The sequence below is a fragment of the Lipotes vexillifer genome, unplaced genomic scaffold (genome assembly GCF_000442215.2).
Source record: "Lipotes vexillifer unplaced genomic scaffold, Lipotes_vexillifer_v1.1 scaffold916, whole genome shotgun sequence".
Classification (NCBI taxonomy): domain Eukaryota; kingdom Metazoa; phylum Chordata; class Mammalia; order Artiodactyla; family Lipotidae; genus Lipotes; species Lipotes vexillifer.
The window spans coordinates 1603117-1624994 of record NW_006798383.1 but is presented as its reverse complement, the minus strand read 5'-3'; the positions used below and the strand labels follow the sequence as shown (position 1 = coordinate 1624994).

General features: G+C 51.3%; 1 protein-coding gene across 1 annotated transcript; it reads left to right on the top strand.

Annotated features, from left to right (window-relative positions):
• The first annotated feature begins 3601 nt into the window (after positions 1 to 3601).
• On the top strand, positions 3602 to 17854 carry LOC103069625 (putative TLX1 neighbor protein). Its single transcript, XM_007470456.1, is given in 5 exon segments — positions 3602 to 3706; positions 3708 to 3758; positions 3761 to 3923; positions 3926 to 3965; positions 17707 to 17854. Coding segments are annotated over 5 exon segments (507 nt in total).
• Positions 17855 to 21878: the final 4024 nt, after the last annotated feature.

Below are 21878 nucleotides of genomic sequence, written 5' to 3'. Positions count from 1 at the left end.
GCCACAGCCATACAGTGGAATACTATGCAGCCATTCAAGAGAATAATCTGCATGTTCCCATCGAGAATGATCTTCAGGGTATAAGGATAGTGGGACTTCCCTTGTGGTCCAGCGGTTAAGACTCCACACTCCCAATGCAGGGGGGACCTGGTTCGATCCCTGGTCGGGGAACTAGATCCCACATGCATGTTGCAGCTAAAGATCCTGCGTGTCACAAGGAAGATCCCGCATGCCGCAAATAAGACCCGGCGCAGCCAAATAAATATTTCTTTTAAAAAAGATATAAGGATAGCAAGGTGCAGAGCAGAATATAGAAGATGTCACTATTTGGGGGGGCAGGGAAGAAGGGAAACACACAAACATTCACATATCTTTGAAAATATCTTTGAAAAAATCCTCAAGAAGTAACAGTAGTGGCTGTGGGAAGAGGAGTGGAGAGCGGCAGTGGGAGGGAGACAACATGTTTACTTATACTTTTCGTACTTTATGATTTATTTGAACTTTGTACGTATTTTACCTTTCAAAAATAAATCTATTACACACACAAATATAAATAAAATGCATATATCCCGGGGCCCAACCAATCAACTTCCAGAAATCTAGCCCACACAAATAAATAAGTACACAAAGATTAAACAAGTATGGTCTATTGCTTAAATGTCATATATTAGAAACAACTTAAATGCCCATCAATAGGTAATTGTTTAAATAAATGGTGGTATATCCAAACTATAGAATATTGAGTGACCATATGCAAGAATAAAGTAGATCTACATGCACTGGCATCGAAACACTACAAAGAATGTAAGGGGGAAAAGCAAACTGCAAAACAACACAGAAATGTCATCCATTTACAGAAAAAATAAAAGAAAGAAGAGGAAACCGTATGTTTCTCTGTGTACCTGTATATTACATAAATGTATCCCCAAAACTCTATGCCCCAAAATAAACAGCCGTTGATGACAGGGGGAAAATGAGATGGGGAGGTTCACATATATGCTTCTGTATATACAACAAGACTTCAAGTATTTCTTGCATAATTACAAAATAAAATAAATAAAAGCCTTTGTGAAAAGAAAAACAGCACCACAGCCACTCTTCTAGTTTCCTCCCACATCAGCTTCCAGAACTCTCATGACCATGAAGTTATTATTCTCATGTTACAGATGGACAACTGAGGCTGAGAGAAGTTATGCAGCTCCCCCAAGGTCACACAGCAGACACAAGCCAGAGTAAGGCCCCAAAGCTCATAGCTCGTCGATACCATCACTCCTCAGAGGTGATATTTCTTCCACGTTCTGAGCCTCTTCAAGGGTGTGGACATTGAGCCTGGGTTAATAATATCCCTGGGCTCCTACCTACTGCACAGAGTGAACCCTCTTTCCCTCCTGTCTACCTCACCCCATCCAGCCCCCAGAGGACCTGCTGGCGAGCCCAGATGGGCTTGGGCTCCAAAGGCTGGTGCAGCTTCCTGCCTTGGCATGGCTGCCAGCCTCCCCGTCACCTGCTCCTGTTCTGGCTCCTTCTACCAGGGAGAGCTCAGTACCCGTTCCCCGCCAACAACAATCCCCCACACAGAGCACCCCCTTAATTACACTTAATGGCAAAGACCATAAGAGCTTTATTAACTTTATTACGGACCCAATTAGCAGCTAATGCCCCGTGACTACTGTCCCCCCCAATAATCCCATTAAACATAATGAAGCAGCCAACCCCCTCCCCTACTGGGTGGGGGCTGAGGGGACAGGGAAATCCATCTTCCTGGGCCTGATTCTGCCCCCTCAGGCCCATTGGACACCAGCTCAGGCCCAGAGCTTCCCAGGGACCATGGCTGGGTGTGGGAAGACAGAGATTAATCAGCAAGTATTTTGATGCCAGCCATTGAGCACACGTGTACAAGTGTGCATGCACACACACACACACATACTCACATATACACACAGCCTGGCTGATGTCCAAACAACTCCTTTCTCAAAACAGAGATGTGGAAACACACACAGCCCTCAAGCACAACCCCGTTCAGCAGACGTTCTCCCAGCTTTGTCCAAGAGCTCTTCAGGGTGGGATGTCCAAGTCGAGGGCCTCTGCCTGGGCTTGTCACAGAGTGAGGGGTGGGAGAGCCAGGAATCAAGGAAGACAGAGAGCCTCCCCCATGAAGCCACACCTTCACCACACCCCGGGCGCTTCCCCTGCTTTGGCTGATGGTTTAAAATATTTATTCAGCACCCACAATGTGCCAGACACAGTACGAGGCCCTCTTTGCCATCTTTTTCTTTTATATATATATTCTTTACCGTTATGGTTTACTACAGGATATTGAATATAGTTCCCTGTGCTATACAGTAGGACCTTGTTTTTTGCTTTTTGTTTGGCTGCGTTGGGTCTTAGTTGCAACACGCAGGCTCCTCATGTGGCACACGGGCTGCAGTGCATGGGCTGTCTAGTTGCTGTGAGTGGGCTCATTAGTTGTGGTGCACGGGCTTAGTTGCCCTGCAGCATGTGGGATCTTAGTTCCCTGACCAGGGATTGAACCCATGTCCCCTGCATTGGAAGGCAGATCCTCAACCACTGGACCACCAGGGAAGTCCCTCTGCCATCTCTCTTGAGCATCACCCCAAACCAAGGAAGTAGACATTATTTCTCCCATCTTACAGAGGAAGAAACGGAGGCCCAGAAAGATGGCCAGTTTTTGAAACAGATCTTCTATGTGATTTGCCTTCAGAGATCTCTCCTCTCTCCTTCCCCAGCAACCCACCTTTCTCCAGCCTAAAGCAGAAGAAGCAGAGATCATGGAGATAATTCTCTATTACCTTCGGATGGGGAACTACAGCATAGAGAATGTTGCAGCGACCATCGTGGTGATCACAGTAAGACAGCCCTTGGGGTTCTGATTCCACGTCAACCTTGATGGGGTTGAGAGAATTAGAAATCAGAGAACATTCCCATTCCCTACTGCCACAAGAGGTCCCTGAATTACTAGACCCCAGACCCCCGATCCAGGGTCTGGCATGAATGCAAAGGCTGGTAGGGGTGGAGGAGCAAGGGGTATTTGAGAGCAATCACAAGTAAATCCCCAGCCGCCCCAGTGATCAAAACCTTAAGACGTGGGGATTCCGGCCCCTGAGGGTCTGTGCTAGGGGTCTCCATCCACCCCTACCCCAAAGCACAAGAACCGCCTCAAGATGGGGTGGGTGGCACATAAAGTCTCCATGGCCTTAGGTCCCTCCACTGGGCCTTGGCCCTGGAAAAGGAGTAGGGAGTAAATACCGCCAAGACTGACAGGATGGAATCGACAGCTGCCCTGAGCAAGGGGGCGGGGGCTCAGGAAGGGAGACCCTTGAACCTTTGCTTGGAAACAGGCTCCCTGTTCCCTTTCCCCCTCCCCCGGGCTGGCCTAGCCTGGAAGCAGCCACTTGAAATGGGTCCCAGGGAGCCTGGGAGAGGCGCTGGCCTGGCTCCAGCCTCCAACTCCTGACGCCTCAGCCAGGCCCCCTTCCCCGGCCCCCACTTGGGCCCAGCCCCAGCTGGGGTCAGGAGGTGAGAGGGAGAGCTTTGTGTCTAGACCCATCCAAGTCCCCCTAACCACCACCACACACCCAGCATGGTGCCCCTTCAGTTGTTCCATTCCTGGGGAGGGCGGGTGACGCAGGCAAATCAGCACCCTCTCCTTTCCCAAGAGGCCATGGGAACTGGGGAAGGGGGCGAATTCTCCTCCCTGGGGTGATTCCAGGGCAAGGCACTGGGGAGCCTCCCCGGGTGTGGGGCCCCTATTCTTCCCTTGGCCCTGGGTGGGTGTTCTCTGACACCAATCCCCCATCCCCACCCTCTGAATGAACAGTAGCACCACCCTCCCCACCCTCCTCATACCCAGAGGGATCTGGTGCCCAGGGAGCCTCAGCTGGAGATATCCAGAATCAGCCAACAGGAACACTAGGAAACCTTGGTGGAGGCCAAGGGAAACCTGGGTGCCTTGGGGGAAAGTTAGCCTGTGCTGAGGCTCTGGGTAGGGTACACGTATTGGCTTTATAGTGTCCTGGCTGTGTGAGCTTCAGCAAGTCTCCCAACCTCTCTGAACCTCAATTTTTCATCTGTAAAATGGGGCTGAAAATAGAACCTACTTCACAGTGCTTTTTGTGAACATTAAAGTTGTAACATACCTAAAATGCTTAGATATTTCAAATCCAATGAATGAGAGTTGCATTGTTGTTGTCAGGGATGAGGTGGTACCTAGATTGGTAATAATAACAATAATAATAGATACTGTTAGAGCATTATAGGGACCAGGGCCCCCTCAACTAACCCTGTGCCTGATTCTTATTGAGAAAGGAGCAGTGGGCTTGTGTCTCCTCACCTCGGCCCTCTAAGGCCTCCACTTCCTATAGCCTACACTGGCATGAGAACTTCAGAGGGCTGAATTAGTCCTGGCTCACTTCCAGTAAGCCCTAAAGGTGCCCCCCCCCATCACATCTTCTTGCACACACACACACACACACACACAACGCGCGAAATGTTCCTTCCTTTCCCTGAAGCAAGGAGGAAGAAAGAGACATGAGGGTTTGAAGGATGAAAATTAACTGGAGCTGAGAGGTGTCAACTTCAAGGCAGCACACCCACCCCCACCCCTTCTCTGTCCAAGGGATGGTGTTTCCACAAGTCTCTGCAGGGAGACCCCAACCCCCGCCCGCCCCAGGTGTGGACTGACGCTGTCAGATGAGGAGAGCAAGCAGGAGAGGAGGCGGCTTGTCAGGGAGAGCAGCTCTGCCCAGCCCAGGGGCCTGTTTTAGGGGTGGGGCCACCACACAACCCACCCAGGACTCAGATTTGTGGCCAGGGCCCAAAGAGGCCAGAGGGTGTGTAAGTCTGACCTTCTGGATCCCAGCTTCCTTGGCCAGAGCCAAAAGTGCCAGGGGCTGAGCCAGCTGGTTGGGGGGCAACTCTTTTCCCAGGAGGCAAGAGCAATCTAGGACAATGATCTCCAAGGGCCTTCCCAGCCCCACCTCTGGCCTGTCTGAAGGTCTAGTTGGAGCTCCTGCCTCCATTTCCCCACCGCTCAAAGAGGGCCAAGAGCTGTTACTTGCTCTGCTTTCTGGGAACGGTCAAACCGAGCGAGGGGTGGGAGGTCCGGGACAGAAGGGCCCGGCAGAGAAGCTAGTCCCCTCATCCTGTCTCTGTCATTGCTAACAGCCACAATTATTATTATTTGGAGAGACGGGCCAGACGTGGTCAGGGACGTGGTTGGGGTGAATGAAATGAAAGTCTTCGGTATGTGCCGTCTAGCCAGGTTAATACTCCTGCCTGTCGGCCTGACAGCAGCAAGATTGATTACCCAGGCCTCCCGCTCTTTATAACTCGATCAGTCGAATTAATCTCTGGCTGTCGGCCCATCTGATGCCTGAATCACAGATTTAATTTGGAGGTGTACAGCTCCTCCCCCATCCTGTCTCCTCCTGCCTTCCAGCCTCCTCTCTCTCCTCTTTCTGCCACTTCTCCACCGTCTCCTGTTCTCCTGCTTCTGCTTCCATCACTGCCTCTCAGGGCCCTCAAGGGGGCAGTGGTGGAGGAGGGAGAGGGGAGTGGGTGGCCCTGAGTCAGCAGCCCCTCTGCCCAGGCCAGACGAGGGGTCATGTTCACCCACCCACTGGGCAAGGCGCCCACCCCGCCATGCTCCACCCCAAATGGAGAAAGAGGCTTAGCTGACACTAAGTAAGACATATTAATGTACTAAAGACTTAATGAAGTTGAGGGGGGGTGAGGGGTGGAAAGTGCTTGCTTTATTAGTTTATGGCCGATTAATGGGGACGCCATTACTGTGATGGAGATGGATTGCTGCTGTCAGCAGCCTGGGCTGAGGGCCGGCCGCTCCTTCCTCGGGTGGTGGGTGCCACGAATGGAGTCAGAGAGAACTTCATTAGAAGCACCTATGGGGTCCCACCTGGGGAGGCCCTGAGGCCAGCCTGGAGGGGCGTGGGGGGGGCAGGGGCTAAGCTCTAGGCTTTGGGAGGGAATTCCAAGGGGTCAGAGCTGGGAGCTCATATCAGCTGGAAACTCCAAAGGCAACAGGGCAGAGAGGTGGCCTGGCTCTGGATCTGAACACATCAGGGGCTCCATAATGTCACCTGGAGGAAAGAGGGGGAGGAAGCTGATAGGACCAAATAACCAGGACCCACTTGATTTGCCTGAGAGCCTTCCCAGGATGAAGGGAGTGGAGAGTAAGGAAACAGAGCCCTATTCCTTTCATCCTCCCTCAGAGGGGCACGGTGCCCTCCAAACCGGAGGACTGGCCCACCCACACCAGGCTGCATTCTGCCCTGACGCTAGAATCCCTGGCACCGGAGCCAGACACCTTGCCCTACACTCTGCAGATGGAGTGGAGGACAAAGCCACATTGCCTCAACTACCTGGCAGCTGCTGACCTCCCAGGCAGCCAGTGGGGAGCAAGGAGATGGAGAGCAGACAGGGTGGACTTAGGGGAGAGCAGTGGGGGCTGGGAGGCCAACACTACCCAACCACTAGGTTTCTCAGGCCTGGGGGACAGGGGGTCCCAATCACTGGACAGGCTGACGAGGTACACCCTTGGTGGCTTCTCCCTCCTCTCAGCAGCTTCTCACCTCCATGACCCCAGCCCCACCTTGCTTTCTTTGAAGAGGGAGGGGTAAATGCTGGATGTAACACAGCTCCGCTCCAAGAGGCCACTTTCTGCTTAAAGTATCTCTCAGGAGCACATGACATTTCGACATGACCATTTCGATGCAGAAACATTAAACTTTCACAATTATTTGTAATTATTATCAACTGGTGTTCAAAACAGACACTCCATAGCCCCTCCGTAACTCCCACTCTGTCCTGAGCCTCTCGCAACTCCAACCCCATCCCTGAGAAGAACCAGCGGTGAGAAGAGATTCTAGAATGGGCTCAGAACCACAGTCTGTTGATCAAAATACATGGTACTAAAAAATATTTTATATTTTGACGTAAGTTAGGCCAAACAACTATGGCAAAACAAGCCCAAAATGCCCTATTTGGTCCCTTGGCACTTCTCACCATGTGTGTGCTTCTGCGGGGACGAGTGTGCCTAGCTCCATGGGCTACCACACGTCTGAGCTCCAGCCCTGGGTCTGAGTGTGCCATGTGTCCGAGTGTTCTGCGAGGGCCTGCATCTGTGCGTGTTGGGTATCTGTCTGCCCTGCAGTGTGGACATTCCCTCCCGGGGCACTGAGCTTGCCACTCATGTCTGTTCAGGCCAAGGGCCAACCATTAGTTCAAGGGTCACCACCCAGGCATGCTCCCCAAGGTAGAAGCTATCTGCTCAGCCTAACTGGGAAATAAATACCCTGTTTCTGAGAGTAATTTAATTATTGGCTCCTGCGGACTAGAGGGTAATTAAATTCCGTAGCTCCCAAAGTAATTAATTGCTATGCAAGTAGTAACACCCTCTGCTTTGGAGAGGAGGATCTCGGCCTGAGTGTGTCCTGCAATTAGAAGCTAATAGCTACCCTGTCAGTTCCTCACTTCTGCTGGGTAATTACCTGCTGAAGCCCCACCGGTCACTGAAGATGTTCCCATCACCTGCTACTGTGCCTCTGGCTCTGGTGGTCCCCACAGCCAGGGCAGGGCATCCCCATAGTGCTGGTTGATCTTGAGATCTTCCCCATGCTGCACCATATCCACAAACCCCAAGAGCCCTGAAGAGATGCCCTTCTTTCTCACCAAGGACAACAAAGGACGGACCTCTTTAGCCTCCCTTTACTGAGGGAAGAGGGGCACCAGCTCCCCAGTGTGTAAATTCCTGTTAGGTTGGTTTGACTTACCTACAGTGAGTTCCCAACTTTCGCAAAGAGTATCTAACAGTTAATCTTCATGAAAATCATTTTCACCATGTGACGGGTTTTTGATGTGGCAACTAGGCTAAGCTGTAAGAATGGAAGAAAGGGGGCTTCCCTGGTGGTGCAGTGGTTAAGAATCCACCTGTCAATGCAGGGGACACGGGTTCGAGCCCTGGTCTGGGAAGATCCCACTTGCCGCAGAGCAACTAAGCCCATGCACCACAACTACTGAGCCTGCACCCCACAAATACTGAGCCCACGTGCCACAACTACTGAAGTCCACACGCCTAGAGCCCGTGCTCTGCAACAACAGAAGCCACTGCAACGAGAAGCCCTCGCACTGCAGTGAAGAGTAGCCCCCTCTTGCCCTAACTAGAGAAAGCCCGCGCACAGTAACGAAGACCCAACGCAGCCCAAAATAAGTAAGTTAAATAAATAAATTTATTTAAAAAAGGAATGGAAGAAAGGGAAGAAGGCACTTTGCAGCAAACACACACCTTCCCCCAGTTATTCAATCAAACACTAATCTAGGGCCTGCTGAAAAGGGATTTTGAAGACATAATTAAAGTCCCTAATCAGTTGCCTTTAAACCAGAGAGATTATCCTTTGTGGGCCTGACCTAATCAGGTGAGCCCTTAAAAGGGACTGAGCTATTCTTTTTTTCTCCGCCGCATGTGGGATCCTCCCGGACCGGGGCACGAACCCGTGTCCCCTGCATCAGCAGGCGGACTCTCAACCACTGCGCCACCAGGGAAGCCCAGAATGGGCTAGTCTTGATGAAGGAGACTGCAAATGCCATCTGGGCCTACAACTGCTCACTGTACAATTGCTAGATCTTCCTTACTGCCTGGGGACAACAGCTTTGTCAGTGCCCAGGGCATCCAGCTTGTTCCTGATCTTTCCTTCCTGACTGCTTGACCTACAGATTTTGGGTTTGCCCCTCTCAGCCCCACCTCCTTAGGAAGGAGCCAGAGCATCAAGAACCCAGGATACCAACCCCCACAATCGCATCAGCCAATTGGTCCTTGGCCTGACTGACATACCTCTCTTTAGAGGTTGGGAAACTGGAATCAGATACAAAACAGTGGCTGATCAAAGATTTGATAGCTGGGAAAATAAGGTTTGGAGCTGGACCCCCAATTATGTTACCATTTTCCATTTGGCTGCTGGGCCTGGCCCTAGGTCCCAAGTCTCAGGTAGGTTATACCTGTGCCTAAGTGGGAAGGTATTTTTGGCTCCCCATACTTCATAACTCTTAAGTATCACTGTGTTTCAGCTGATTTTTCATTTCTTATCTGGATCTTGTCCTCTCCGTCAGCTCCAGGCCCTTCTGTCCCAGGTTCTTGATGCCCTCTCTGATTCCTTCCTGAACACATGGGCCTGAGAGTGGCATCACTTACGTATCTTCGAGGCTCTGGTCATTCTCTTTGAGGAACATCCAGACTCCACCCACTCTGTGCCCTCCTCCTCAAGGTCCAAATTCTTTCAACTGAATCCCTGTGGGATAGTGTCCTGGCATAGTCCCAGAGTTGGGAGATCCCTGGGGAGGCTGGGTAGAGTGTGGGTAGGGGAGGATAACTTTTGGAGACTGGACTGAAGGACACTGAGCCAAGAATGGGTCCCAGGAGCCTGGGAAATAAGAGGTGAAGGGAGCAGAAGTGACCAAAAAGGGTGAGAATCCTTGCCCTCCCCACACCTGGGTGCCTCCCACTTCCCTTCAGGTGCCAGCTTCAGTGTACTTCCTCCAGGAAATTCTTCCTCACCCCTAGTGGAGGGTAGGCCTCATGCCCCAGGTGAGCAGATGGGCAGAGGACCCAGGCAGAGGAGACAAGTTTTGCAGGGGACCAGCTCTCTTCAGCCCACAGGACCATGTCTAGGACTGAAGGTGGTAGGAAGCACTACAGGCTTTGAGACCAAAGTCTAGCCCTGTGAATGCCTTGCCTTTGGGTCAGAAGTACCCTGGGATGAGTGTGTGCCACCTAAGAGAAGACCCCCTCCACCACCACCAGGGAGGGTGAAAGAAAAATGGCAGGCAGAGGGTGGCATCAGGAAAGCCAGAGGTGATAAAAAAACATGTTTCCCAAACTTCACATGGGAATGTGGGAAAGAACTATGGGGAAATGCTCAAGATTCTCAATACCAGCAGGTGAAGGTCCCTTGATATCAGTGAGGGTCTCATCTATGTGGGAGAAGCCAACCTTGGAGAAGCCCCTTAACCCCTCCTCCTGGCTTCACTTGGCTCAACACCCCATGACAGAAGGAACGTAATGGTGTCCCTTGGTCTAGAGTCTGTACCCTGCTTTCTATACACAACTTCTCTTTCTGATTTGCTGTAGGAACTGGTAGGAGTTGTGTCCCTACCTGTGCCTTCATGAGGTGGCAATTTCTTGCCTCTTGCTAGAAACTCTAGGACAGAGATATGTGATCACTTACAAGTTAGCACGCTTCAGAGAGCTCAGAGAGCAGTCCAGAGGGTGGGAGCCATGTCTCTCCCATCAGACTGGAGATTCCCTAAAAGCAGGGGACCATGTATCTCCCCTCTAAATATGGACTCCCAAGGGCAGTTGACGTTTCTATTCTATCTTCTCCCTCAGTACCTGGCCCCAAAATCTATACACAGTGATTCTAAAATTAAAAAAAATTAAAAAAAAAAAAAGTACCTATGACATAGCCTGGTAAGACCAGGTGTGTCAGAACCTGGCCAGGGACTTCCAGGCACCCTCCACACAATCTGGCCTCCTGTCTTGGCTGGTGCAGTTACTGCTCCACTGACAGCTCTTTAGAATCCATTCAGAGTTTTGGCCTCAATATAATCTCTGGGTGATGAATATTTCCCCTAATGAACTGATGGGAATTGGATTAGGTTGGAATGCCCGTGTGCTTAGACTCTAGCTGATTAAACCCCCATCTGTGCAAGGCCTGCTTATGAACAGCTCGTTACATATAATTTTTTGAAGGAGGGGGAAAAAATGATGTTGGTATTCGAGTTCTGTAAAGGAGCAGGAAGGAAAGTGAAAGCAAAATGTCTGTCCAGACTTTTGGCAACTGCTTTTAATCTGACCAGGCCAGCACTTCCTCCCCACGGGGCACCCTCACTTTCCCCCACTTAGGCTAGGGGTCTCCCAGGGCTCAGTTGCCTGCATCCTTACCCAGGAGTCCTGCACAGGGTTCTCTGAGCCCACATCTATCTGTCTGCTGCAAGGAGCACTGTCTGCATAGGGAGTTGCTTTGGGGAAAGGCAGGAGAGAGAGAAGGGGTTAGAGGGGGAGAAGTTAGACCTGTGGATTCAGTTCTCACCAGATGAGGCTCAAGCTCTTTATTCTTACTCCAAAATTATCCAGTCACCTTCAAAAGAAATTTCAGGGAGTTTGGAGCCCCATCCAGGACAGGGACTCTGGACAATTCCTGGGCCCTTTATCGGTCAGGACCAAGGATAGCACCTCAGTCATTTCAAGGACCTCTAAACTTCCAGGCCCCTCCAATCTCCCCTCTTTGTTCCCTGCCATCTCTCCACTCTTTAACATTCTCTTTCCTTCTGCTTCTCCTCCCCTCCTTCCTTTCCCTGCTTCTCTTCTTCTTCCTCCTCCTCTTCTCACTCCTTTTCCTTATTAATCCCGGGGACAGAACCTGGCTTCTGGTTCTCCACCACCAAGTACTTCGTCCCAGAAATCCCTCAAGAATAGTTATTTTGGGGACTTCCCTGGTGGCACAGTGGTTAAGAATCTGCTTGCCAATGCAGGGGACACGGGTTCAGTCCCTGGTCCTGGAAGATCCCACAGGATGCAGAGCAACTAAGCCCGCGAGCCACTGCCACTGAGGTCGTGTGCTGCAACTACTGAAGCCCACGCACCTAGACCCCATGGTCCACAACAAGAGAAGCCACCACAATGAGAAACCCGCGCACCACAACGAAGAGTAGCCCCCGCTTGCCACAACTAGAGAAAGCCCACATGCAGCAACCAAGACCCAATGCAGCCAAAAACAAAATAAAAAATTTTTTAAAAGAATAGTTATTTAAGCATCTCAAGAAGCCTATCCTACCTAACCTCTTTTAAAGACCTTATCCACATGATTGACTCTCACCCACACCATCCGAGAATACACACACAAGCTGAAATCTGGTGTCCAGCAGGGAGAAAGATCAGAGTGATTGTGTTTGAAAGACTGGCCAACTCTCCCCCTCCCCAGTGGAGCCAGGGATCAGCCCACCGGCATGACTATGGCTCTAACCCCACAGCCCTCCCCTCCCCCTCTCTCCTTCCACCCTTTCCCTCCCCCTCCCCTCCCCTTTGCTCCTCTCCTCTGCTGTCTCTATGAAAAGTGGCAGCAGCTGCTGGAAAAGGCATACCCTTCAATGAACACCAGCAATTGTCATGACTGAGTGTCCCAGCCTTCTTTCCCAGTTAATCTAACTTGGGAAGAGTTGAGGTGTGCTCTGGCTCTACTGCCCATGAAAGGCAGAGAATAAATAACAAGCCAGAGGCATAAACAGATGTGCAAATATATGCATCTGGCGCTTTCCTGCCAAATTACTCTGGACGGAATGCTGGCAGGGGGCCAGGATGCCTCCCCCTCTGATTGGAGTTTGGCCACCAGGACCCATCCAAGATCACCATCCATTTGGCAACATCTAAGTGAGGGGAGGGGATGCCAGGGAAGGGACTGGAGAGGCTGCAGGTGCCCTTAAGTTTGGTGAAGCACTCCAGAGGTTTATCCCAGAGACTCAGGTGGGTGGGGGTTAACATGATGGGGGAGGAATACGGCATCCTGTCCAGACCTGCCCTGAAGGTTCCTGAGAGTCCTCTCTCCAGGGTGGGGCTTACAGTGGCTTGAGGGTCGATTCTAACAACACTACCTATATACATCATGAGCTCTATGTTGCCACCCTCCCTCTCACTCAAGGACTGGAAGTTCCTGTGATGTTTGATCATATATGACACTGCTCAGAGCTGGCATGGAGTGCAGTGGGTGGGTGGCAGCTGGATAAGAGCCAAACATGAAAAAATATCCCTGAAGACTCCAGCCCTGGAACAAGAGGTGGAGGGAAAACTGGTTGGAATCTTTGTGGCACCAGGTGAGCAGGAAGAGAAAGAGTGCCTTAGGGGGCCTCTTTGGACAACTCTGAATTCAGAGAGACACCAAGCTACCTTCTAGGCTTCATCCAGATCACAAGGAGTCTTTCTCTTCATTAGTTTGGGGGAGCATGGAACAGTTTTTCCAGTGCCCAATTCCTGTCCCTTCTCCAGTTAAGGTGATACAGATTCCTGACCTATGGGGATGGGAAATATGTGCTCTGGTGAACTATGGCATTATGATAGATCGTGAGTAGACTCAGTCTTATGAGTCTATGCTCAGGCACAGTAGCATAGAAATGTCAACTGCCCTTCGGAGTCCACATTTAGAGGGGAGATACATGGTCCCCTGCTTTTAGGGAATCTCCAGGCAACGGGAAGCAAGAGAGCTCTATGATAAAAGAAGGGCCTAAAAAGATAAGATGGGCCATGGAGTAAAAGGATGGGTTGAAGGGAGGAGAGATGCAGAGCTGGGGGCTAGTTAGGAGCCTGTTTTCATTCAAGCCTGATGATGGGATCCAAAGTCACACAATGGGAAAGGAATACAGGGGAGAATGAAGGGAGAGGTGGTGGGACTTGGCGATGGATTGAACAGAAATCAGAGATGAAGAGGAATAGAGTGACAATATAATTTATTGCCCAATCCAGAAGAGTTTCGAGTACAAACAAAGTGCTATCAATCATTTCCCCAGGACAGTACACATACACTTGACAATCCTGGGCAAATCTGGACACACAGACACCTTGGTAAAGATGACCCAAGGTTGGGACTTCCCTGGTCGTGCAGTGGTTAAGAATCCACCTGCCAATGCAGGGGACACGGGTTCAAGCCCTGGCCCGAGAAGATCCCACATGCCACGGAGCAGTTAAGCCTATGTGCCACAACTACTGAGCCTGCCCTCTAGAGCCCACAAGCCACAACTACTGAGCCCATGTGCCACAAGTACTGAAGCCCACGTGCCTAGAGCCTGTGCTCCACAGCAAGAGAAGCCACCGCCATGAGAAGCCTGTGCACCACAATGAAGAGTAGCCCCCACAGGAAGGGGGAGGTGTAAGCTAGGATGAAGTGAGAGAGTGGCATGGACATATATACACTACCAAATGTAAGATAGATAGCTAGTGGGAAGCAGCTGCATAGCACAGGAGATCGGCTCGGTGCTTTGTGACCACCTAAAGGGGTGGGATAGGGAGGGTGGGAGGGAGATGCAAGAGGGAGGAGATATGGGGATATATGTATACATGTAGCTGATTCACTTTGTTATACAGCAGCAACTAACACAACATTGTAAAGCAATTATGCTTCAGTAAACATGTTAAAAAACAAAAAGAGTAGCCCCTGCTCGCTGCAACTGGAGAAAGCCCGTGTGCAGCAACGAAGACCCAACACAGCCTAAATAAATAAATAAATAAACTGAAAAAAAAAATGAGCCAAGGTGTGGTGCTGGGGCAACAGCATGTATAGGGTGATGCTGACCAAAGCAAGGAGGCTGGGAGGCAGGGAGAAGGATGGACGAAGAGCGCTAAGGAGCCTCTGGTATTGGACTGTTTGCATTTGAAGTGTTTGGAGACATTCACCTGGAAAAACATCAGCAGGCCACCCCCTTCTAAGCATCTGTGGGCTCTTGCTTGGAAATGTGGGTTTCAAGCTTGAAAGAGAAGTCAGGGTTAGATATACATACACTACACATCTCTTGACCCAACAGTACATCTTTTAGAAATCTGAATCTCAGAAATACTCATTCTTGTGCAAAATGACATATGTTTAAGGAGGCTCACTGTGGCATTGTTTGTAAGAGCAAAAGCTTCGAAACAATGTAAAAGCCCACCACTAAGGAACTGGTTAAATCTCTTATGGAGTACCACGTGAAATTATCTAATGTAACGAGGTATATCCTTATGTGCTGACCTGGCAAATATCTCTGATGTTTTTAAAGTGAAAAGAGCAAATACTAAATAGTAGTATGACATGATAAATCTATACAATAATTGTTTTAAAATCTAATTTGCGTGTGTGTGTGTAGTGAATATGTAAAAGATCTAGAAGAATACACACCATATTGTTAACTCCAGTAACTTATAGAGAAGAGAGTAGAATTAGAGGGAAGGAGGAAAGAGGAGCTTTTACTTCTTGCTCTACACATTTCTGGATTGTTTGAAATTTTTATAAGCATGTATTCATGTATTATATTTTAAAAGTAAAGAACAATGAAAAGAATTCTTTAAAGACAGACTAGGGAGTTATGAAGGTGATGAGTGGAGCTCTGGAAGTGGGAGAAAGTGGGGATTGGGGCTGGAATTTGAGACCTATTCCCACAGAAGGGGAGCTGGGAGAGAGGAGACAGGGCCAGAGAAGAAACCCCAGAATATTCCCAAAGTGACTTAAACTCATTTCTGACCTCCAAGGCTAAGAGAGATAGACTCTCCACTCCACAAGTAAGGCTGCCTGAACCATTCTCTCCAAACTCCAAGCTTCCCCTTCAACAGAGCTGAGCCTATACAAGAGCCCAGCTTTGTTCCAGGGCCCCTGATGGGTCCTAGGTGACCCACCGCTGCTCCAGACGCCACGCTGTTAGAGAAAACCCCACTTCTTTCTTATGTGCCACACTTGCCTAGGAGACCAGCTCCATCCTAGGCACCACATTGCTCTGGTTGATGCAGAGCCATCCTAGGAGGCCCCAGCCCATGCAGTCTTGACTTCTTCCTGCTTCTCTCCTCTCCCCTGATGCTGCCAAAATGCACAGCATTTCTCCAGGTGAAGGAAATAATAGCCAGAAATGAACTCCCTCTTCTGGAGCAGGGCTGTGTGTTTAGGAGGAAGGGGTGGAATCAAGAGGACAGACAGTAGCATGACTCACAGGGGCTCCTCCCCTGGGGAGATGGAGCCTGACAGGCTGGGGTGTGGGACACCTTGAGGTGATTTCCTGACAAGGCTGTCAGCGTTTCACTCCTCACTCTCAGCGTGAGTCCCCTGCAGCTAAGCTAAGCCTTCTCCGTCTTTCTCCTCACCTCTCCAGGGCTCTCTTCCCTCTCCCAATGGCCCCCTCCCCACTTGCAAGCCCTTTCTGGTGCTAACTTTCTGCCTCAGTGCTCCAGTCTCCAGCTCTGATAGGCATTTTCCTTTTTTTTTTTTTGCGGTACGCGGGCCTCTCACTGTTGTGGCCTCTCCCGTTGCGGAGTACAGGCTCCAGACGCGCAGGCTCAGCGGCCATGGCTCACGGGCCCAGCCGCTCCGCGGCATATGGGATCCTCCTGGACCGGGGCACGAACCCGTGTCCCCTGCATCGGCAGGCGGACTCTCAACCACTGTGCCACCAGGGAAGCCCTCCTTTTTCTTTTAACAGAAATACATAGAGTCAGCTTTTCTGTTGGGGTACCCTGGTCCTGGGCTCCTTCCCAACCACAGCAAATTTCTTAAATGATTGGGAGTCCAGGGATGCACAATACAAGGGGCATGGAGGCAGTGAGTGTGTGTGTGTGTGTGTGTGTGAGAGAGAGAGAGAGAGAGAGAGAGAGAGAGAGAGAACATGCACCCTTTGGGGTTGTGTATGTGCTGCTCAGGGATGGGAGGGGTTCAGAGAACGTGTAAGGGGCACAGTGGGGGGCACAGCTGAGCCTGCTAAGGTTCCTCAGATCTTAGAAGATTATAGGACGTGAGTATCAACAGTGTCTTTAGAGTTTGTCTCAACAGTCTCCCCCAACCTCCACCCCTGCCACTTTATAAATGATAAGGCTGAAGTCCAGAGAGGTTAAATGACTTATCTTCTGCCACACAGATAGCTAGTGGCAAAACCAGGGTGAGAACCAGGGATCCTGACTTGTGGACTACACTGTGGCCACAACTCAATCAGGGACCTTAGAGAAAGGTCCTATTTCTCAGACATGGTAGACGACAGATTTGACTAACAACTTCTCAAAGAGATGGGAAAAGCTAGAATCTCTTGGCCTTCAGGCTGCCCAGGGGACAGGCAGGGTCCTTTCCCTCTGCACCCCCCAGAGCCCAGCAGTGACAGCAACACCTCTTCTTATGGTCCGGGCTGCTTCCCTCCTCTTCCTGGGCAAACCCCAGGGCGTAGCAGTCTGACTGCTGGGAATACTCTATATTCACGTTCGTCTCCTTGGCTGCAGGTGATTCTTGCCTGACCCTGAGTCCCACCTGCCTCATCCAAGGACCTAGCCCAAGACAAATTTGTCTTCTCCCTGTGCAAGCTCTGAGTCCAGCCACCCTGCCCCCCAGGGCCTTACTTTACTTTTTAGAAGCATCCTCTGTCTCCCACCCCAAATCTGGAGTCCTTGTCATCCACAGCCCCTTGGCATTGGGCTCACTTGCCTTCTGTGGGAATAAGATGAAACCCCTCCCCCTTTAGTGATTGGAAGAGTAATTAATCCTTAACACAAGCTTTAGTCATTTGCCATCCATGCAAAACACCAGCATGGCGTCCCCCACCCCCTCTACACCACCCAACACTCTCTTCCTCCTGCTTGTCCCTGTGCAAAGCTCCTATATGAAAGACTCTCCCTCACACCACTGTTCTCCCAAATCAGGCCTTCAAGAGGGGCCTGAACTCCTGAGATAGGAGGGGGAAGTGGTGAGTCTGTGAGTGCACTTGGCTTTCTCCCATCCCTCTAATCACCTCTCCCAACTCCCAGCCATTCCCCAGGAAGAGAGTGGAAAGAAGGGTGCAGAAAAGAAGTTGGCAGGGCAATAAAAATGTCAGGGCCTTTCCTCCCTTTCCTCTCAGCGCCCTTCTCTAGTTTCTCCCGCTTTCTCCTTTCGCCCCTCCCCCTCCCTCCCCCTTTCTTCTCTCTGGCAGATCCTGCAGCGAGTGCGGCCGGCCGGCCAGGAGAGGAAGCCGCATTCGGGGTGTGAGGCGGGAGAGGTTAATTATTGCTCCCCCGCCCCCCACTCCTCCCTCACCCCTGCGCAAGATGTATCTGACTGTCAGAAGCGGTGACAGATGAAGACAAAGTACAGGTACGGCTCCCGCGAACCCGGCCCTCGACGTACCAGCCAGGGGTGGGAGTGGAGGGGGGCACGCTACCGAAGTTTTAACCCCTCTAACGCCGGGCCACACAGCAGGGGAGAGAGGGGGCGGGGGAGGTGGAGAAACCCGAATTAGAACCCGGTCCCCTCCAGGGCAGCTGAGCCTAGGAGACCTGTTGGCCTTCTCGCGCCTGGGGTGGGGAACGGGTGGGAGGCATGGAGGACTCCGTCCCAGAGGCTGCGGAATCAAGGTCGGGAGAGAGACCGTTCCGCGGATGTTACAGGTACAGAGAAATGGGCTCATGGAGTAGCCTGGGGGGTAGGTCGATTTGGGGACCCAGGGACCCCAATGAGAGGGAGAGTTCTACCCCTCCTCCTTCTCCATGATAACATTCTGCCTCACCCCCAGCTTTATTGCTAGGCTCCTTGCCAGGGTGCGCTTGTGTGTTTGTTTGTTTGGTTGGTTGGTTGGTTTGGCCACGCCTCCCACCTTGCGGGATCTCAGTTTCCCGGCCAAGGATTGAACCCAGGCCAAGGCAATGAAAGCCCAGAATCCTAATCACTAGGCCACCAAGGAACTCCTGCACTTGTGTGTTTAAGAATGAGAATTGTGTGTCTGAACATGTATGTACTGGTGATGATACAACTCGACAGACTTGATAAAGTCTAAATATGTTGGGAGGGGGCATGCATTCACACCTCCAGTGCTTGGAAGGGGTGTGTGTGGGTACCTGTGAGGGGGCCTATACTGTGAGCACAATGTGTTGGGAGTGTTTGTGTAGGAGAGAGAGCTTTTGCCTGTACGTATGGCTGTGGTAAAGGAGTGTATCTTCAGGACGGTGGATGCTCTGAGCTTGCAAGTACTGAGGAGTCTGCATTTGGGAGGGTGTGGATGAGGTGTGTCTTTCTGTGGGTGCACAATGTGTGCCAGCGTGAGGGGCTCTGTGTGGTGACTCATGCTGCTGTGAGTGTGAGCCTGATTGTGTGTGCCTGTCGGTAGGGCCTGTGCATGTGCATGCACGCATGTGCCAGCCCAAAGCTGCCAGCCTCTTCCCTCACTGGCATCCCTCCCTTTCCTGACTCTCCTCTCACCATAAGCAAACGAGGTAAAATAATTACTTTTCCATTTAAATGCCCCATGTTCAAGCCAGAATGAAAACAAAGTGTTTTAATAAAATTGTCTTTAAAAGGAAAAAGAGGAAAATAAACGTCTGCTCTGCTTCTCTCCCTGGCGTTCAGGGAGGCCCCAAGCCCTTCAAAGTTAATTAAAACAGGAACTAAAATCGCAGAATCACTTACTAACCTTTTCCCCATCTTCGTCTTAAAGGTAAGGCAGCCCCCAGAAGCCTTGCCTCCGGCCTGGACCTTGAGGTCCCCCTGTTCTCAGGCTCAAGTTCTCCCTGGGACCAACCTTCAGGCTTGGCAGGTACCCTGGCTTTCCGACAGCCACATCTGGGGATGGGGGGGAGCTCTGCCCCTTCCCTCCTCCCAAAGAGTCATTAAAGGCCTCCTCCGGCCATTTGAAGCCCTTGATGGACATCATCCCCATCAGAAGCTTCCGGCCCTCGCCTCCTCCCAGGACACAGCCCGCCCTCAGCCCCTGCTGCCCCTCCCCACGGGTCTCCTGAGTCCCCAGCTGCTCTGAGCTTTATCTGTCTTCACTGACCCCCTGGCCTGGTCCTCAGCTACAGCTCAGCACAGTTCCGGCTGCTTCCGCCTGGTCTGTATCTGTTCCCCATCAGAGGCCCCATTGGAGCTCCAGCCCTTCAGCAGCCCAGATAAAAGAGATGGATGGAAGTGAGTTTCGAGGATGCCCCTCCCTCCAAGCCCAGAGCTAGAGCCCTGGGTTCTGACAGGGGCTCCCTGAGGAGGGCGGGGGTTGGGGGGGTGTGAGGGTGAAGGCTGCCAAGCTCTCTGGAAGCCCAGCCCCTACCCATCCCCACCTTGCCATAGCCCTTCCCCTCCTCCCAAGACCCAATTTCTCAGGCCTCCTTCAGGCAGGCACAAGACTGTAATTACCCACACACTTCAGCAGGGAGCTCTGTGCTAGGTACCTTGCCCCATCTCCATGTAGCTCACCCACCTAGAAATAGTGACAGAGAGATTGACCATTTGTTGAATACCTATTGTGCTTCAGACACATTAAGCAGGAAGCTCTGTGCTAGGTACCTTGCCCCATCTCCATGTAGCTCACCCACCTAGAAATAGTGACAGAGAGATTGACCATTTGTTGAATACCTATTGTGCTTCAGACACATTACTTAGAAGATCTCTAATCTCATCACAACCCTTACAGAGGACGTTTTATCACTATTTTGCAGAGGAGGACACAGAAGAAGGAAAGCTTAGAAACTTGCCCAAGGTATGCACCTAAAAAGCAGTACCACAAAAGCTCATGTCCCCTCTCCAGCCTATCCTTGACCACAGACTCCCAGTTCTGTTCCCAAAGACCTATCATTACCCTTCAGAGACCAACTTCCCCTAGAGCTCCCCAGGAGTTAAGACCTGGGCCCCTGTGAGGGCCAGCTGAGTCCCGCAGACCTGTGAGCCCTTCTCCCCACTTTAGTGATCTGGGGTTGGGATGGGGGGGACAGAGGGGAGGCAGGAAGTAATTGTCCCTAGAGCCCTCAGCGCTCATCCTGGAAGACCCCATCACTTCTCATGACCCCATTTCAGTACCCTAAAGTCCATCCTGCCTCCCATGGTGCTGCCCACCAAGGGGACAGGGTGAAACTTGATTGTGGGGTAACATTTGTCACCAAAACTGATTTTCACAACTCTTCACCCTCTTCAGAGAGCTTTCAGTTGCCCAGATAGCAGAGAAAATATAGAAAATAAAGGCAGGCCAGGAACCAGCCTGTATCTTCAGCCCATCCCCCTTCCCTCAACCAGTGTGGTCACAGTCCAGGGACCTAAGATCTCAACCCTGGGAAGAAAAGGACTGAAGAAGGGGAGGAGAGGCAATGAAAGGACAGAAACCCTGGTTTTAGGATGATGTGGTCCAGCACAGGAGGCTGAGAAGGAAGGGGACAGGAATGAGGTGTTACCACAGACCAAGAGTGAGGATGGCACCTGAAGACTTCTGGCCTTGACTGTGTCTGGAGAACATCTAGCAAAAGGAGGGAAGGAATGATCCAGAAGCACCTTTTTCCCAGTTCAGTCCCAGGAATGTGTGTGTGGTGAGGGGAGGGTATGTTCTGTGATCTTTTCCAGGTCACCATTGTTTGAACCCCCTGGGCTGAGCCCAAATTGAAACCTGGTAATGGCAGCTGGTCAGGCAATGAGCCAGGTGGCTGGGATGGGGCTTCATGGGACCGTGGTGCTGAGAGTTCTGCCTCACCTCGCCCACCAGTGAGTCACCTAAGCCAGGCCAAGCTCTGGAGCCAAAGCTCTTCTCCTCTGCCCCCCACACATCTGGGACCCAGCTTGAAGGGAGAGGACTAGAGAAGAACATTAGGGGCCCCTGCATGGAGAAGGGAGGGGTGGGAGAAAGGGAGGGATGACTCCATCTGAGATGGCCTCCAAATTCCACCCCAAGATTGGTTTTCCTTGCCACCAGAGCCTCTACCTCCACACCCTCCCAACTCCATCCCTGATCCTGACCTCATTACTCCCCTCAGGCCCCATCTCTATCCACCAGCTCATCCTTCCCCCAAGAGTTCTCAAATCACCCCCATTATCTGCAACTGACTCCCAGAGCTTCCATCACTACCTCCCAGACCGGATCTCTTCCAGTCTCTAAATGCACCCACCACTGCCCTCCGAGAACCTATTCCTACCCCCAGCCTCCCGGACTCCATTCCCACCCATCCCCAACCCATCATCCTTCCTCCTAAGGTGCTCTGCTTTGAGCAGAGAGGTGAGAATTGATCTTCATTAACATTCCATCACTCTAAGTGGACTTACCTAGCTGTTCCCTGTTTAGAAAGAACCTAGTCATTCAGAGGGCTGAGGAAATAACCAAAACATATCCTAGGAGGTAATCACCCTATGTCTCCAGCC